The 15,123-nt window shown below is 40.1% G+C and overlaps 1 protein-coding gene across 2 annotated transcripts; it reads left to right on the top strand.

Annotated features, from left to right (window-relative positions):
• Nucleotides 1-1,681: 1,681 nt before the first annotated feature.
• mvk (mevalonate kinase) lies at nucleotides 1,682-8,454 on the top strand. Of its 2 annotated transcripts, none has more exons than XM_053229248.1 (10): nucleotides 1,682-2,036; nucleotides 2,940-3,087; nucleotides 3,210-3,357; nucleotides 3,681-3,857; nucleotides 4,532-4,635; nucleotides 5,322-5,367; nucleotides 5,554-5,644; nucleotides 5,999-6,118; nucleotides 6,455-6,608; nucleotides 7,501-8,454. In XM_053229248.1, exons 1-10 carry the CDS (start codon nucleotides 1,956-1,958, stop codon nucleotides 7,650-7,652), a joined length of 1,221 nt encoding a protein of 406 aa, XP_053085223.1. In that variant the 5' UTR covers nucleotides 1,682-1,955; the 3' UTR covers nucleotides 7,653-8,454. The 2 variants fall into 2 exon arrangements, with proteins under 2 accessions (XP_053085223.1, XP_053085224.1); XM_053229249.1 differs by having other exon boundaries at nucleotides 1,683-2,036; nucleotides 3,702-3,857; nucleotides 7,501-8,452.
• The last annotated feature ends 6,669 nt before the right edge of the window (nucleotides 8,455-15,123 follow it).

The raw sequence follows: 15,123 nt of genomic DNA on the forward strand, positions 1-15,123 counted from the left end.
GTAAAGTAAGTTTTAGTAACGGTGATAGAATTTATTTTTCTGAACTCGCACGAAACCCCCTGGCGCCATCTTGTGGTCAAATCCGTGTAACTGCACCGGCGCCATTTTCTAGTGAAATGTGAGTAAAAATTTAATAATGAAACCTGTGAAGATGTTTATCGCAATACTGTGAACTGCTCCAATGAAAAATTCTGACTCGAATGCACTCGCTAGTTTTCCACTGTACAAAACCAAAGTTCGCAAATCGGGAAAGTGTGCACTGATCACATTTGGCCTTCCTGCGACCCGTAGGCGATTCTACTGGTTTCGTTACAATCCTCATTCTTGTACTCTAACTAGAACGCCTAGATAGTGTGTAGCATTCCTGGCCGCCATTTTGGACGTGTTCCAAACCGCTTGTATAGTGACTCGTGAGTAAACACTCTGGCGCCATCTTGTGGCCGCTGCATGTAACTGCATAAGAAAAAACCGGCTGCGACTCAACGGCGTCCTTTCTTTACATTTACATTTTAACTTAAGACTCGTGAGTAATATTCTGCAATAAACACAATGGATTTTGTCTATAGGCCTTCACATATTAGTAGCTCTTTTAATATACATATATTATATTCATGTTTATTGTTGTATTGTGTAATAAACGGAACTAAATAAAAGAGGGAGAAGTTTCTGTAGATTCATAAATCCTGTTCATTCACTACAATCACTGTTTTAAAATAATGTTTTAAAGTTTTAAAAAGATTTAGATTTGATCAAAGGGCCATATTGTATAATGACATAGTTCTAATAATTTACAGCCTCCTGAAGCTGAACTCAGTGGATTATGGTGCAGTTCTTTACTCAGGCTCAGGGTTAGAAGAGGAGCTCATCAGACACAGATATTTATATAAATGTTATAAATCTATTTTATGTTAAACCACTAACTCAATGCTTTCACTGTACAGCAAAGATCATTTGCAAAAACCTTTTTAATGTTAGCACATTTTCTGAACTTATATATATAAAAATATACTTATATATAAATATACTGTAAAAAAAAAAAAAAAACATTTTTCAGAAAGTTGTCAGTAAAATCCCAAAATATTAACAGTATTAATGACTGATATTTGTAATAAAATACATACAGAGGTAAATATTACTACAGAAACAGTTTGTTAACTGATGAAGGACTTTTGTCTGAAACAATCTCTGTCTCTGGAAACTTTCTGACCTTCTAAAACTTTTACCACCACATTTATTTACCAATATATATACACAGTGAAAGTGAAACTTTATATGCAAATTATTACATATAATTATACAGTTATGTTTTACAAGATAAGTCTATACACTGTGTGTAAATTATTTGTGAATTATTTTATAATAATAATCATCATCATAATAATTATAATAATCATAATATTAATTTTTATTTAATCATCAGACATAAACAAATGAAGTACTTTATTAATGACTATATTATAAAAGTAGCTCATTGTAATTAATACACACATTTTTATTAACTCTCTTTCTCCGTAACGGTCCCGTGAACACACACGGTTTTGTCCTCTCTCCGTATCCGTACTTGAGTGGGCGGGACGAGCTGTCAGACGACTTATGACACCATGTGGCGACGTGCGCTCTGATTGGTCAGTGTCTCTCCGTGCGTGTGGATCCTGGTTCTGATTGGTCACTGAGCGGCGGGTTTTACTTCTTATTCAGTGTTTGAGGAAGTCAGAGAGTCAGAGAGGCTCTCAGGCAGAAAATGATGGAACTTATCTACTTTTTATTTGTGTTATTTTAATCCCGCGTGGTTTTATATATGTATAAATGTATTTTTAGGATTAATTCGCTACATGGACGGTTGTCTGTAAACCGAACTTATACGGATAGTGATTAATTTTGTTTTACGACCCGTATTAGGGGTTTAGGATTGATTAGGATTTTGGCGGAATGTGGGTGGGTTTTCAACGCCTGACATGGCGCCTGTTCAGGAGTGTTTAATTTCAGCTCCTGGGAAATGCATCCTGCACGGAGAGCATGCTGTAGTGCACGGGAAGGTAAAGTGTCCAACTACACACACTTCATCCACTGTTTCTAATCTGAGCTCTCTGTTCTAACTGAAATAGTGTTGCAGATGTGATATTCTGCCTCTAGAGGGCGCACTTTGCCCTTTTTAAATCAAATTCAGCACTCTCACAGGTCTATTTTTATTACCATGAATTTGCATATTTTCACCTTTTAAATTTTTTCCCCTCATATTTTGTTCAGAGGATTTCAAACGTCCAAAATGTCACCACAATCTGAAAGAACATCAGTTTGTAGAAGAGCAGGATTTGTCTCCAGCCCTGTGGAAAGTCCTCTTCACTCTTATATATAATAATGTTTTGTAGAAAGTGTCTATTTTTCCTGGATGAACCAGTTCAGAGCAGTGTGTAAGAGATTAAAACTTCTTAAACCAGCAAAACCTTACATTCTGAAAGACAATGATTTCCTAAGGATGTGTCTCTATTGAGTCCCAAAGTCTTCTACACTCTTAAAAGTATAATAATGCATCGCATAAAGTGTCTAAAGCTTGTTAAAGACTTGGACTTTAATAATCTGGCTGGCTGATGAGAGAATTCAAAAACTTTCCTAAAATAAGACTTGTCTTCTGTATGTTACAGAAACTCCTCAGATACTGGTACTGGATGTGTAATACAGTAATGTATATCTGTATGAAGCATTTATTAATCCATCAGGCTTCATTCTGCATAAATCTAAACTCTAGACTTCACTCATATCTGTATCAGACCAGCACTCCATGATGCTATGAGTGAACGAGATTAACTGAGTCTCCTCAGAGGTCGTTGCTCTTCATCACTGAATATCAGCAGTTATGCATCTGCTGACTCAGGATTGGTCGTGTCGAGCTGAGGTTAAAGGTTTGTTAAAACAGATTTCCTGTTAATGTTCTTAAACAGGTTGCGTTGGCTGTGAGCTTGAACCTGCGCACGTATCTGCGGCTGCAGGTCACGTCTACAGCTGAAGTGTCCATCAGTCTGCCCAACATCGACACGTTCCTGAGCTGGGACGTCAGTGTGCTGAAACCGCTTCTGTCTCACTGTAAAGGTAGAGCTGATCAATTCACACTCACGTGTGTGTACATACACCATCGTATCTGTACATGGACACAGCCCTGGTGTATGAGTCCACTCAGTGTGTGTGTGTGTGTTTCCCCTGATGGTGTGAAGGTGAGTGTAGGAGCTCTACAGAGCTGGACACGGAGCTCGTGAGGAAGCTGAGGGAATTTACAGCCATCGCTGATGGATCCACAGACACCAGGAGCATGGCAGTGCTGGCCTTCCTCTACACCTACCTGTGTGTGTTCGCCCACTCCGAGTAAGAGCTAGTCCACCTCCCACATCCTAATGACCCTCTGCTTTAATCTTTAGCAGATTAGTTTATGAGTGATATGACAAAATATGATGTCATGATAACAGAGAAGTCCTTGCTTGTGTACAAGCCCTTCTTGGGCAGAAGAAGATCCTGCTGCTAATGATGGCCCTCTTTGCATTTTATAAATGTTATTTTATTAAAAATGTTCTTAAAATGATTTTCCTCCGATGTTCAGTTTGCTCTGTTTACATCAAGAACGCTCTTTTATAAAGTTGTAAGGTGATTTAATTAAAGGTGTAATGACAAGTTCTGTGTCCATCACACAGTGTGTGTGTGTTTAACCCCAGAGTCCTGCCCAGTCTGAAGGTGTGTGTGTGGTCTGAGCTGCCTACAGGAGCAGGTTTGGGCTCCAGCGCTGCGTACAGTGTGTGTGTCTCTGCTGCTCTGCTCGCCGCCAGAGGAACCATCAGCTCTCCTCTCACACAGAGCCAGGAGACAGCCAGGTCTCTCTCTCACTCGCTCTCTCACTCTCTCACACAGAGCCAGGAGACAGCCAGGTCTCTCTCTCACTCGCTCTCTCACTCTCTCACACAGAGCCAGGACACAGCCAGGTCTCTCTCTCACTCGCTCTCTCACTCTCTCACACAGAGCCAGGACACAGCCAGGTCTCTCTCTCACTCGCTCTCTCACTCTCTCACACAGAGCCAGGACACAGCCAGGTCTCTCTCTCACTCGCTCTCTCACTCTCTCACACAGAGCCAGGAGACAGCCAGGTCTCTCTCTCACTCGCTCTCTCACTCTCTCACACAGAGCCAGGACACAGCCAGGTCTCTCTCTCACTCGCTCTCTCACTCTCTCACACAGAGCCAGGAGACAGCCAGGTCTCTCTCTCACTCGCTCTCTCACTCTCTCACACAGAGCCAGGACACAGCCAGGTCTCTCTCTCACTCGCTCTCTCACTCTCTCACACAGAGCCAGGAGACAGCCAGGTCTCACTCTCTCTCTCACTCTCACTCTCTCTCTCTCTCTCTCTCACACACAATGTTGCTGTATTCTGTATTAGACTTCTGCAAATTTAGTCACGTGTTCTTATTGACTAAGAGCAGTAGAGATTTACACACGAGCGTACACATGTTACGGTTCAAACCAAACCTCAGGAGTGTGTTGTGTGTTTCAGGTGGAGTGAACAGGAACTGGAGCTGATCAATAACTGGGCGTTTCAGGGTGAAAAGATCATACATGGCAACCCGTCAGGAGTAGACAACGCTGTGGGAACGTGGGGTGAGGCTCAGTGCTCTTATTACTAATAATAACTCTCACTTTATAAAAATGGATTTAATGATTTCACTCAAGGCAACTCACAATTAAACGTTTTAAAGAGTTTAAAATAAATCCTCAGTCGTGGTAAATCCAGGTCCAGTTTCCATTTCAGTGTTGTGATTATACATAAACACTGGTGTACAGTAAAACGAACAAAAACTAAATCTCAGGTGTAGATGAATATCTAACACATGACATAACGTACATATTTATACACATACGACCCGACACAATCCAAATCAGCTCCAGTTCTGTTATCACTTATACAGTGTTCTTTTCATACAGTTTTTTTTTTAAAAATTAAGTCAGACTTTTAGTCATTTAGAAATCTTTAGTCTTGCCATATTAATTCGTTTTAGGTTTATTTTTACTCATGCTATAACAGTCAATGGCTGCAAAGCATTCTGGGTATATTGTGCTTCTAAAGTGCTTCTGCTGCTAAAGGAACAGAACTGACTTCACAGTGCTGCTGAGGAGAATAAAATCTGACAAACTTATCATCATGTCTTAATCGTCACATTATCGTTTATTTAATCATTTTATACTGTTTAGAGTTGTGCACTTGAAGAGAAACTGCGATTTTTCTGCTAAAAAAGTGGAACGTTTGATTTGCTGAAGCTTCACGCTGTGTGTCTGTGTGTCGGCAGGGGGCTTTCTGCGGTACCATGCTGGGAAAATTACGCCACTGAGCAGGTAAACACACTCTTCACCTCCAAACTCATACACACGCGCACACACACACACACACACACTCAAGGACAACATGTCCTCTGCTTTTTTTTGCGAAACTGTAATTAAATGGTGGAATAAACCTGTGCTGCTTTATCACTGTGAGAAAATACACTTCACTTTAGTGTGTGTGTGTGTGTGTTCCTGCAGAGTGCCCACACTGAGGATACTTCTCACCAACACTAAAGTACCACGCAGTACCAAACTCCTTGTTTCCCGAGTGAAGGACAGAATTAACCAGGTGAATCGTTTCACTTCTTAAAGCTTCTTCAGTTGTTCCTCTGGAGGAACCTTAAAGGTTCTGTGTAGAAGCAAACAACAGTGTTTTCATAACAGAAAGCGCTCCGAGTAGCACCATTTTAGGAGGCCAAAAGAACCCCTTTTTCTAAGAGTGTATGAAGTACCAAAAAGTTAACTGTCAAACACCTGACACCTGTTTCTAGATATTACAAAGAAAATAATGATCAATACATTGGAGTTTGTACAAACACATATCCAGTTAATGCACACACTATTAGAAAAAACAGTTTGTTAATGGTGTGTGTGTGTGTGTGTGCGTGCTGATGATCTGAAACCCTCTCTGTGTATCGTGCAGTACCCGTCTGTGATGGCACCCGTGCTGGAGTCAGTGGATGCTGTGTCACAAATCTGTGAGCGCACACTTGCTGAGATGGCTACAGAGGGAGCTTCAGCCAAACACTACAGCACGCTGGAGGTACACACAAGTACCGCTCACCAGGAGTTAGGACAAAACAACAACAAGGACTATTCTCACAAGTACCAGTGTATTTACTGTGTGTTTTAAGGTCATACAAATCAATTGTTTCATGTTACACATGTTCATTTTCCCTTCATATACAAGAATATAATATAATGTTGAGGATGTCTACCCAAAATGTGAAAAAATAATGCTGAAATTTGTCATTTAATGATAATGATAACATGATGTTCAGTGGTGTTGTTCAGATTTTATAATACTATTTTCCTAAAATGTTTCATTTCTTTTCCTCCTCATTTCTCCATCATACGCACACATTATTTTTCTCCTCAGGATTTAATAGACATCAACCAGCACCACCTGAACGTGATGGGCGTCGGTCACACGTCTCTGAACACGCTGTGCCAGGTCACACTCACCCACGGCCTTCACAGCAAACTGACTGGAGCGGGGGGAGGAGGCTGCGCCATCACACTGCTCACGCCAGGTCAGAAACTACACCAACACACACACACACACACACACACGGGTAGAAACATCTGACATCAAGAACCTGAACTCCTATAAATCAGTGCATTTGAACTGTTTCTGAAGTTCTTTAGTTTTGTACTGGAGCATCTGGTTGACTAAAACTGTCAGCTGTCACCTGCACACCACTGTCTATAACACACACACACACACACACACACACACACACACACACACACACCAGGTTGTGGTGTCACCTCAGTGTGGTTACGGTGGTTGGAGAACATCACTGCATCTAAGATCGTATGTATACAGAACATCTCAAAAAAAATTTTTCCTGTATCTGTATTACTCAGTAACGTGATTGAAAAATGTTTCATGTTATCCACCCTGAAAAGAGCGTAATAATTGTAGGATATATTAAGTAAAGAATAAAAGAATGATCAACAGCAGGGTGGCGTGATGTAGCAGAGTTATTATTACTGCCCCCAAAGTTGATTATTTGTCTCACAGCACTTCCCAATGTGATTTACTGCTTTTATACCACAGTAATTTGCCAGTGATAATATTTTAGATTTAACATGTTTATATTCACGATATTGTCAGGATGATGTATTTAACACATCACTGTTCAAGTGAGAACATTGTTGCTAGGCTAATGATTTATGTAGCTAGCACGTAGCTGTGATGTTCTTTATATGAAGAATGTAAAGCCACAGTGAGACAAGACAGAAATAACAGGAATATAAACATTTACCTCAGATGTGGTGGTAAATCATTAAGAAACCTCTAACGTCGCTGACAACAAGAGTGTGTTGCTAACAGTAGTGTGTTGAATGAATATATATACATCATAATCAATTATACACTCCATATTTGTATTAGCTGGTTTTTCCACATTGTTCTTCCAGAGACAGACGAGTCCGTGGTGCGAGACGTGGTGGAGGAGCTGAAGCAGGTCGGATTTGACTGCTGGGAGACGAGTATCGGAGCGCCGGGTGTCCTGATGCACTCGCCCACCTCACTGACACACAACGTCCTCGACATCCTCACCAAATACTGACGATCTACTGAACACACACACACACACACTACAGAAGAACATTATAGCTATACTAACAGTATTATATATGTTACCTGTGATTACAGCACTGATGAAGAACAGAGTGGACACACATTTCACCACTATAGATAAGATACAAAAATGACATCATCCTACTTGCTTTAGCTTGATTTAGCTTGCTAGCTGTGTTTTTAGATAAACATCATAGCTAGCTGGATAGCTAATACAGTGTGGGATCTCTTACTTATTTAAACTAACTTTAAATTTCAAAATAAATAAGATCATTGGTTTATCCTGACTGAATGCGGTTGTTTATTATTATTATTATTATTATTATTATTATTATTATTATTATTATTATGTATCATTTGGGAATATCAACAGCCAGTAGCGATTAGCAAGTTAGCCTGAAAGACAGTAGGAAAGGGGCATTTTGTAAGTATTGAGATTAAAATTACCAGCTGAAGATATGAGTGCTATGCAAAAGTATTATGCACAATAAATGTAAATCTGAAATGTGATTAAATGTTATAAGAAAATAATTAACATGTATATTTATAAACCCTATTCAACTCAAACAAAAGAAAATAGTTAACATGTATATTTAAAAAACCTAATCGACTAAAAAGAATTGCTATTAAAACAACTACTGTTATATGTAAATATCTTACCCTTAACAAATGCATTATTAATAAGCATTTTTAATGCATAATTAGCATAAGAGAGATTTGACCATAAATATCATGTTGTGGATTATTTTCCTATAACGGCACGTCTTGTCCCATTTTATTCTTTTATTAAACTTATTTTCTATTCTAATGAAACTGTATTGTATTCTGTTCTGTCTTCAGAAAATCTTCTTTCTCTATTTATCTCGTTTTGCTATGCAAATGATCACAACGAATCAATGAATATGCAAATGAGACCATGACGTAACCAAGCGACTTCTGACGACCTTTTAAGCAAGCAGCTACTTTCTCCTGAAAGCAGTTAGCAACAGTGGACGAGAAGACGATTAATAGCTAAAAATACACACAAGACTCAGTAGAATTTGCATTAAAAATATTTTTATTAACACAAACTGGGTCTTGTTTAGTTTTAAATGAGACAGTTGGAAGTGGGCGGAGACTCGATGGAGTTTTCGGTTTGCGGCCATTTTGTAGTGAGCTTCACTGCTAGCTAGCATACACTGCTAACGTACAGGCTCATTATTTATATAAATAAATAACAGAGAATTCGCTACTTGTAAAAAGTAAGTAAAAAACGAAGTTCAGCGGGTCACCAGTTTCCTAGAAACTGCTGACCATTTCACACACATATACACACACACACACACACACACACACACTTCATAACACCCTCCTCACAGGTCACAGCAGTCTGGTGTCCTGTAGCTGTGTTATAATCATAATATAGACCTAGAATTCAGTCTTGTGTTTAAGCCAAATCTGATTTAAAATGTTTTAATGAAGGTTAAAATGGCACAGCTAGAAGCAGACATGTTTAAATGCGCACTGACTCGTTTAAATGCTAACTTTATTCGCTGTTTCTTATTGTGTTTTCAGGCTAAAACACTAACCCAGTCCTGGTTTTGTGTTGTGTTTGTGTCAGGTTGTGTTGTAGTTTACCAGAAAAGTGTGGATTTTACCCTCTCAGAATATCAGTAATGTAGTTTACCTTTTAAAATGATTTAATGCACATAATTTCACTTTCAGAACCACTTTTGCAACCCTAATTAGCTTTTTTTGACTGAAGTACTACTTTAAAAGTGCACTACATGCACCTTTCCATGTAATGAAGGCATGTCCTCTAGTGTTTTATTCCTCTTACAAGACAGCAATTCCAAATTATAATTTATATAAAGACATGTCATACTTTTTTTGTCCATTCGTTGACATTTAACGTCCATGAAGCAAGTTAGTTCCTGTTCTCGCTTACGTTATAGCAGCTATAAACAGTTGTTCCCTCATCAAAAAACACAGCTTGTCACGTTACTGAGAATCCGCAACACGTAAACCCTTCTGTCCTGAAGATGCTGAAAACCTAATGTTACAGCTTTACTTCTGACACTGGAGACTCCTTCCATAAATGTTAAATAAACATCTCCTTACTCTTTCCATCTCCACACCTTCTGACCAATCAGAATCCAGGATTCAACAGCGTATGCGTTGGCATTAATCAGTAATAGCATACCTTAGTAGAAGTGCTGATTGTGTGGATTTCAGTGGGATTTGTTCTGCCTTTTAGTTCTCATTTGGGGCCAAAACCTGCACGGATGAGCCTCAACTGACAAAACTGAAAATATTAACAACACAAACATTTTGAAATCTTAGCATATCTTTAACCGGTGGCTCTCCATACATCAAGGCTTGTTGTTTGTTGGACTCTATACTTATATAACTGTAATGTTAAATAGTTCACTGTTTGCTGTCAAACTCAACGCTCTGATCCTTTTCATTTACACTGAAGATCCATTACACACTGAGGTTTAGGTTCTGGTTCTGGTTCTGCCACTGGGTCAGTGTTAGATTTAATCCACCAGAGGGCAGCAGAGTGACAAGAACTGATCTCCTGAACAAGATCAATGTAGAACAGACACCACATCACACTTCAGTTCCCTCTTAGCTAATTTGCAGGTTTACAATTTAACTCTTTTTTTTTTTTTTTTTTTACATTAAAGACATGACCGATTGAGCTGAACAATATCCATGCTAGAAATTATTCTTCTCTCTATTAGTCTTCTTTCAAGTACATGATATTAATCTGTCTGAAGTAGATGTCTGTGTGTGTGTGTGTGTGTGTGTGTGAATGAGTGAGTAACATAGCTTCTGAAAATGCTTTACTCTTCTTCCACTCAATCTTTTTAAAATTTTCTTTAACACACCAACATTTTTTACTGTCTGATTTTTTTCTTTGATATCAGAAAAAGACAACTAAGTGATTTGTACACAATATAACGACACGCTTCATAATTTCTTATTAATCAGATATTTCATACAACAATCACTGACTAAACTTGTGTTGTTGTTTTTTTTTATTTCTACACATTAGTCATCTCACTGATGTCAGACACCAGGAGAGAAACCCGTCAGACGTTTTAATAAACTTCATTTCCACCGATTTTACCTTTTACTCACTTGATTGATGTCAAGCATTTTCCAGAAACAAGCGTGTTAATCAGCGCTGAGCTAATGAACGTTCACGTACTTACACTCATTAGCATATGAACTGAAGCTGACTATAAATAAACACTTCATTATTAAATATGCACTCTCATTATTACGCTCTGGGATATAAAATCAGAGCCGTGTTATCCTCTCTGGGAGATCATATAGATCAGCACAACGCTTTCGAATCTCACACACACACACACACACACACATGCAGCAGACTGTATGCATGTAACAGAACTCATATGGACTAGTATATATATCTACAGTATCATGTTTACTTTTCAGACCAGCTCTAATGAGTGTGTGTGTGTGTGTGTGTGTGTGTGTGTGTGTGTGTATTTGAGAGTTGTACAGTAACAGGATTATTGAGGACGAGAGCAGGGACACTGAACGCTTTCCAGAGGACGAGAGGAAAAGACGGGTTTAAACAGAGATGCACATCAGGGATTAGTCTCTCTCTCTCTCTCTCTCTCTCTCTCTCTCTCTCTCTCAGACACACACACACACAAATAAGGTCACATACCCACTAACATGTCTCTGTGCAAGTGGATTACTCAATCTGTCCAGCATCTGTCTTGTCCACTCTTTACCTTTCTTTCTTTCTTTCTTTCTTTCTTTCTTTCTGTTTCTGCCTCTGCCTCTCTCTCTCGCTGTCTTTCCCTCCCTCCCTCTGTCCCTCTTGCCCTCTAAATTGAGCACTTATGTGAAAGTGGATTACCAAATCATTTTATCGTTGTTCACCCCTTTTTTCTCCCTCTCTTTTTGCATCTTCTCTCTTGCTGTCCCCCCTACCTCTCTCTCTCTCCCTCTCTCTCTCTCTCTCTCTGATGGTGTGATGATGGGGAGAGTTATGAGGCCGGCGCCCCGTTGGTGCTTTTGAAATTTTTCCAACCAGCAGCTGGCAGAGAAAAAGGTCAATTTGAGGGAAGTCTGGAGTAATTGATTTCTCTCCTTTATCTCCCTCCCTCCCTCTCTGTCTCTCTCTCCCTCTATCTCTCTCCCCTCCTCTCTGTTGTTTTAATTCATTCCTTTAAATGTCAGATGGCTTTAGCGGTGCAGCACTGCCAGACGGGTCGTACCACAAGTGAGGGAGGGGTGTGTGTGTGTGTGCGTGCTGTGGAGGCGTTGCTGTGAACTTTAACCTTTCTTTCAATGCGCCCCTCCTGCCGTCTGTGTTTCTGACCCCCCTTCATCCCCTCGTCCCCCACTCCTTTCTACTTCCATCGCAATTTCCAAAAAAAAAAACTCCCTGCTGGAATTCAGTCACTGCTGAGCTGTCTGATCATAATCACATCACTGAGAGAGAGAGAGAGACAGGAGACGGAGAGACACATGGACAGAGGGCCAGAGAGAGAGACATGTAGAGAGAGAGAGAGAGAGATTCTTCTTAATAATTCTCTTCGGAGTGTGTATGTTAGCTGCAGTGTGTGTGTGTGTGTTTGTGTGTGGCGTCGTGACCCCTTCATTGATCCGCATCTCCTTCGGCAGTCGAGCGTGAGACACTGTGACCTTTGACCTCTGGTTCTGCCTGCTGGCATGCTGAATAGGAGCTGCTGTCCTGCTTCTGAGGTCAGGGTCAAGAGAGGTGTGTGTGTGTGTGTGTTATGTGGAGTGGTGGTGTGAAGTGAAAGCTGAAAGTCGAGTGACCTGGAGGAATCTGCCTCACACCAGTACACATTGACAGCGGTGTGTGTGTGTGTGTGTGTGAGGTCACTGAGACTCCAAACTCACACCAGCGGTAGCCAACGTGAAAAGATGCACTTGAACACAGCACAAAGACGACAGCTGATGGCCGACTCACAAAACACACACACACACACACACACACACACATCTGTTCTGATAAAATAATAGTACACTAACTGTGATGTAGCAGTATCAGTGTACATTAGAGCTGTCAAAATGAATTCCTTAAGTAGAACCCGTGTGTGTTTTCCTTTCGACGACAAAAACTGAGGCGTGTTTGTGTGTGTGTGTGTGTGTGTGTGTGTGTGTGTGTGTACTCATTTAGAATCTTGCACTTTATGAAATGTAATCTAAATTCTAATGTAATCTGCACAAAATGAGGACGCGCTCATCCTTATGTCTCCTGTAAATAGCTCAGTATAATCTCACACACACAGACACACACAGACTTTTACAGACTATAAATACACACTTAATGAATGATCTTGTGTCCGTTATGTGTTTCAGGTGCTTGTGTGGGCTTGGAATTAAATCATCATCATTTATCTCTCTATGTATCTTTTATTAAGTTATGATTTAGATTAAAAAATTTTCAACTAATTGCGACAGACGGAAGAGAACTGTGATAATCGGGATTTGAGTTAACTTTTTAAAAGTAGCACGCAGCTGAATTAATCACCAATTTGCCAAATTTGTTTATTGCCAAATGTGTTTATTAAAGAATTATACGTTGTGCTTTTGATCTGTTTACAGTTACATTTAATGTCCTGCTAAACAAGTCAGTCCCTGTTCTCACATGTTATAGCAGCTATAAACAGTCGTTCCCTCACCAGCCTCAATTTTTCTCTCTCTTGAAGCTAAGAAGAAAAAAAAACGCAGCTTGTCATGTTACCAAGAAACCACGTAGAAAGCGTAGAAAACTTCACCATATCAATGATTACACATTAATATAAACATGCACTACGCTCAGAGCTGCTGTTATAGAAAATTAATCAACACCTTCTGACCAATCAGAATCCAGGATTCAGCAGCACTGTGATGTAAAAGGTTTATAAATAGTGTGGAAATAACAGTGATGTGTTACATACAGTGATTGTATGTAACAGTGGTGGTTAACAGTAGACCAGAGGTGATCGTATGCAAGAGTGATGGTGCTCGCTGTCTCTGTGGAGATTTCGGTCCGGGACTCAGAGTCTCTTTACACTCATGCATTATACATCGGCCCTGATTGCTGCTGCGCATAGATTAGCAATCATTTCCCACAATCCTCCTGACATGCAGGAAAATCACGTATTCATGCATTTTATGGTGATATGAAGACGTGTGGGTCGTCAGTGTGACTCTCCATGTCTGAGTCTCGCACTGATTTCATCCTGGATTTCATCAGACCAGGAATATGTGTGTAATTTCCCGTCCTCTCATCCTGATTGCACACTTCTCTCTCACTCTCTTACACTCTCTCTGATTTCAGCATGCGCTCATCAGCGGCGTGTGTGTGTGTGTGTAATTTCCCTCCTCTTGTCCTGATTGCTCCCGTCAAGTGTTAAGACATCCTGCTCCCTGCGACTTTCCGTTAATTAGTCACCGTTAGCTATCAGAAGCTGTCTCACTCTCTGTGGCTGTGAGTGTGTGTGGATCGGTTGGTGTGTGTTGCTGTGAGCGTGTGTGGATCGGTTAGTTTGTCTCACTGTGAGTGTGTAGCTCAGTGTGTTGGTATGTGTTTGCATAAACAACGATGGTCGTTCATATGTTTATATTTCCTGAGAGCATGTGGAAGTACACACTAACTAATACACAACAACACAATACAATAAACACACATGATAGTACACAGTGTGGTTCCACTGTAAGAACCTTTTCAGGAACGCCAGAACTTTTTTCAGGTCCCTGGGGCATTTTGACTGCAGGAATCTTTAGGCAAATTTTACAGCAAGAACCTTATATAGGAACTCAGGAACTCACTACAAGTTTCCCCCACAGGAACCTTTTTTGTAAACTTGGGAACCTGCCATAAGATTCCCCCAAAGGAATCTTTTCAGAAACTCTGTTAACAGCACATTTCCCCTGTAGGTACCTTTCAAGAAGGCAAGAACTTTAAGTATACTTTCACTTTTCAGGAACTGTTTCCAATGGAGGAATCTTTTCAGTAACTAAGTAGCTTAAGAGCAAGTTTCCACTGCAGGAATCTTTTTAGGAACTCAGGAACTTCATGCACATCTCTAATGGAGGAACCGGAGCTGAGTAATTCAGATTTTAGAATCATATTTTTATGCACCATTAGGTAAAGAATGCTGAATATTCACGCTTTACATCACTGTTATATCACAAGTCATCAACCGGTGCATCCTCAATATTTGTGTGGAATTTAAAAACACCCCTGGTTTTCTCTACAAAAATGGCTGAAAACGTGCACTAACAAACAAGAACACGTCACAAGAAAATGTTCATATTAGAACCAGACAGTCTGCCATTTCATCTACAGCTTGTTTCCACTGACATCAGCAACGCTTTCAGACCCCAAGACGTCAGTCACAGCTGTGAATAGTGTGTGTGTGTGTGTGTGTGTGTGTGTGCGCACGCATGTGTGAAAGAGAGAAAGGGAGAGAGAGAGA

Source organism: Pangasianodon hypophthalmus, chromosome 24 (assembly GCF_027358585.1).
Source record: "Pangasianodon hypophthalmus isolate fPanHyp1 chromosome 24, fPanHyp1.pri, whole genome shotgun sequence".
Classification (NCBI taxonomy): domain Eukaryota; kingdom Metazoa; phylum Chordata; class Actinopteri; order Siluriformes; family Pangasiidae; genus Pangasianodon; species Pangasianodon hypophthalmus.

What these genes read in the sequence shown, in the direction of transcription:
- mvk (XM_053229248.1), top strand. Translation starts at nt 1,956, where the DNA reads ATGGCGCCTGTTCAGGAGTGTTTAATTTCAGCTCCTGGGAAATGCATC. An exon ending in AACACTACAGCACGCTGGAG is followed by an intron (nt 6,119 to 6,454) that starts GTACACACAAGT and finishes TTTTCTCCTCAG; the next exon opens with GATTTAATAGACATCAACCA. An exon ending in CATCACACTGCTCACGCCAG is followed by an intron (nt 6,609 to 7,500) that starts GTCAGAAACTAC and finishes TTGTTCTTCCAG; the next exon opens with AGACAGACGAGTCCGTGGTG.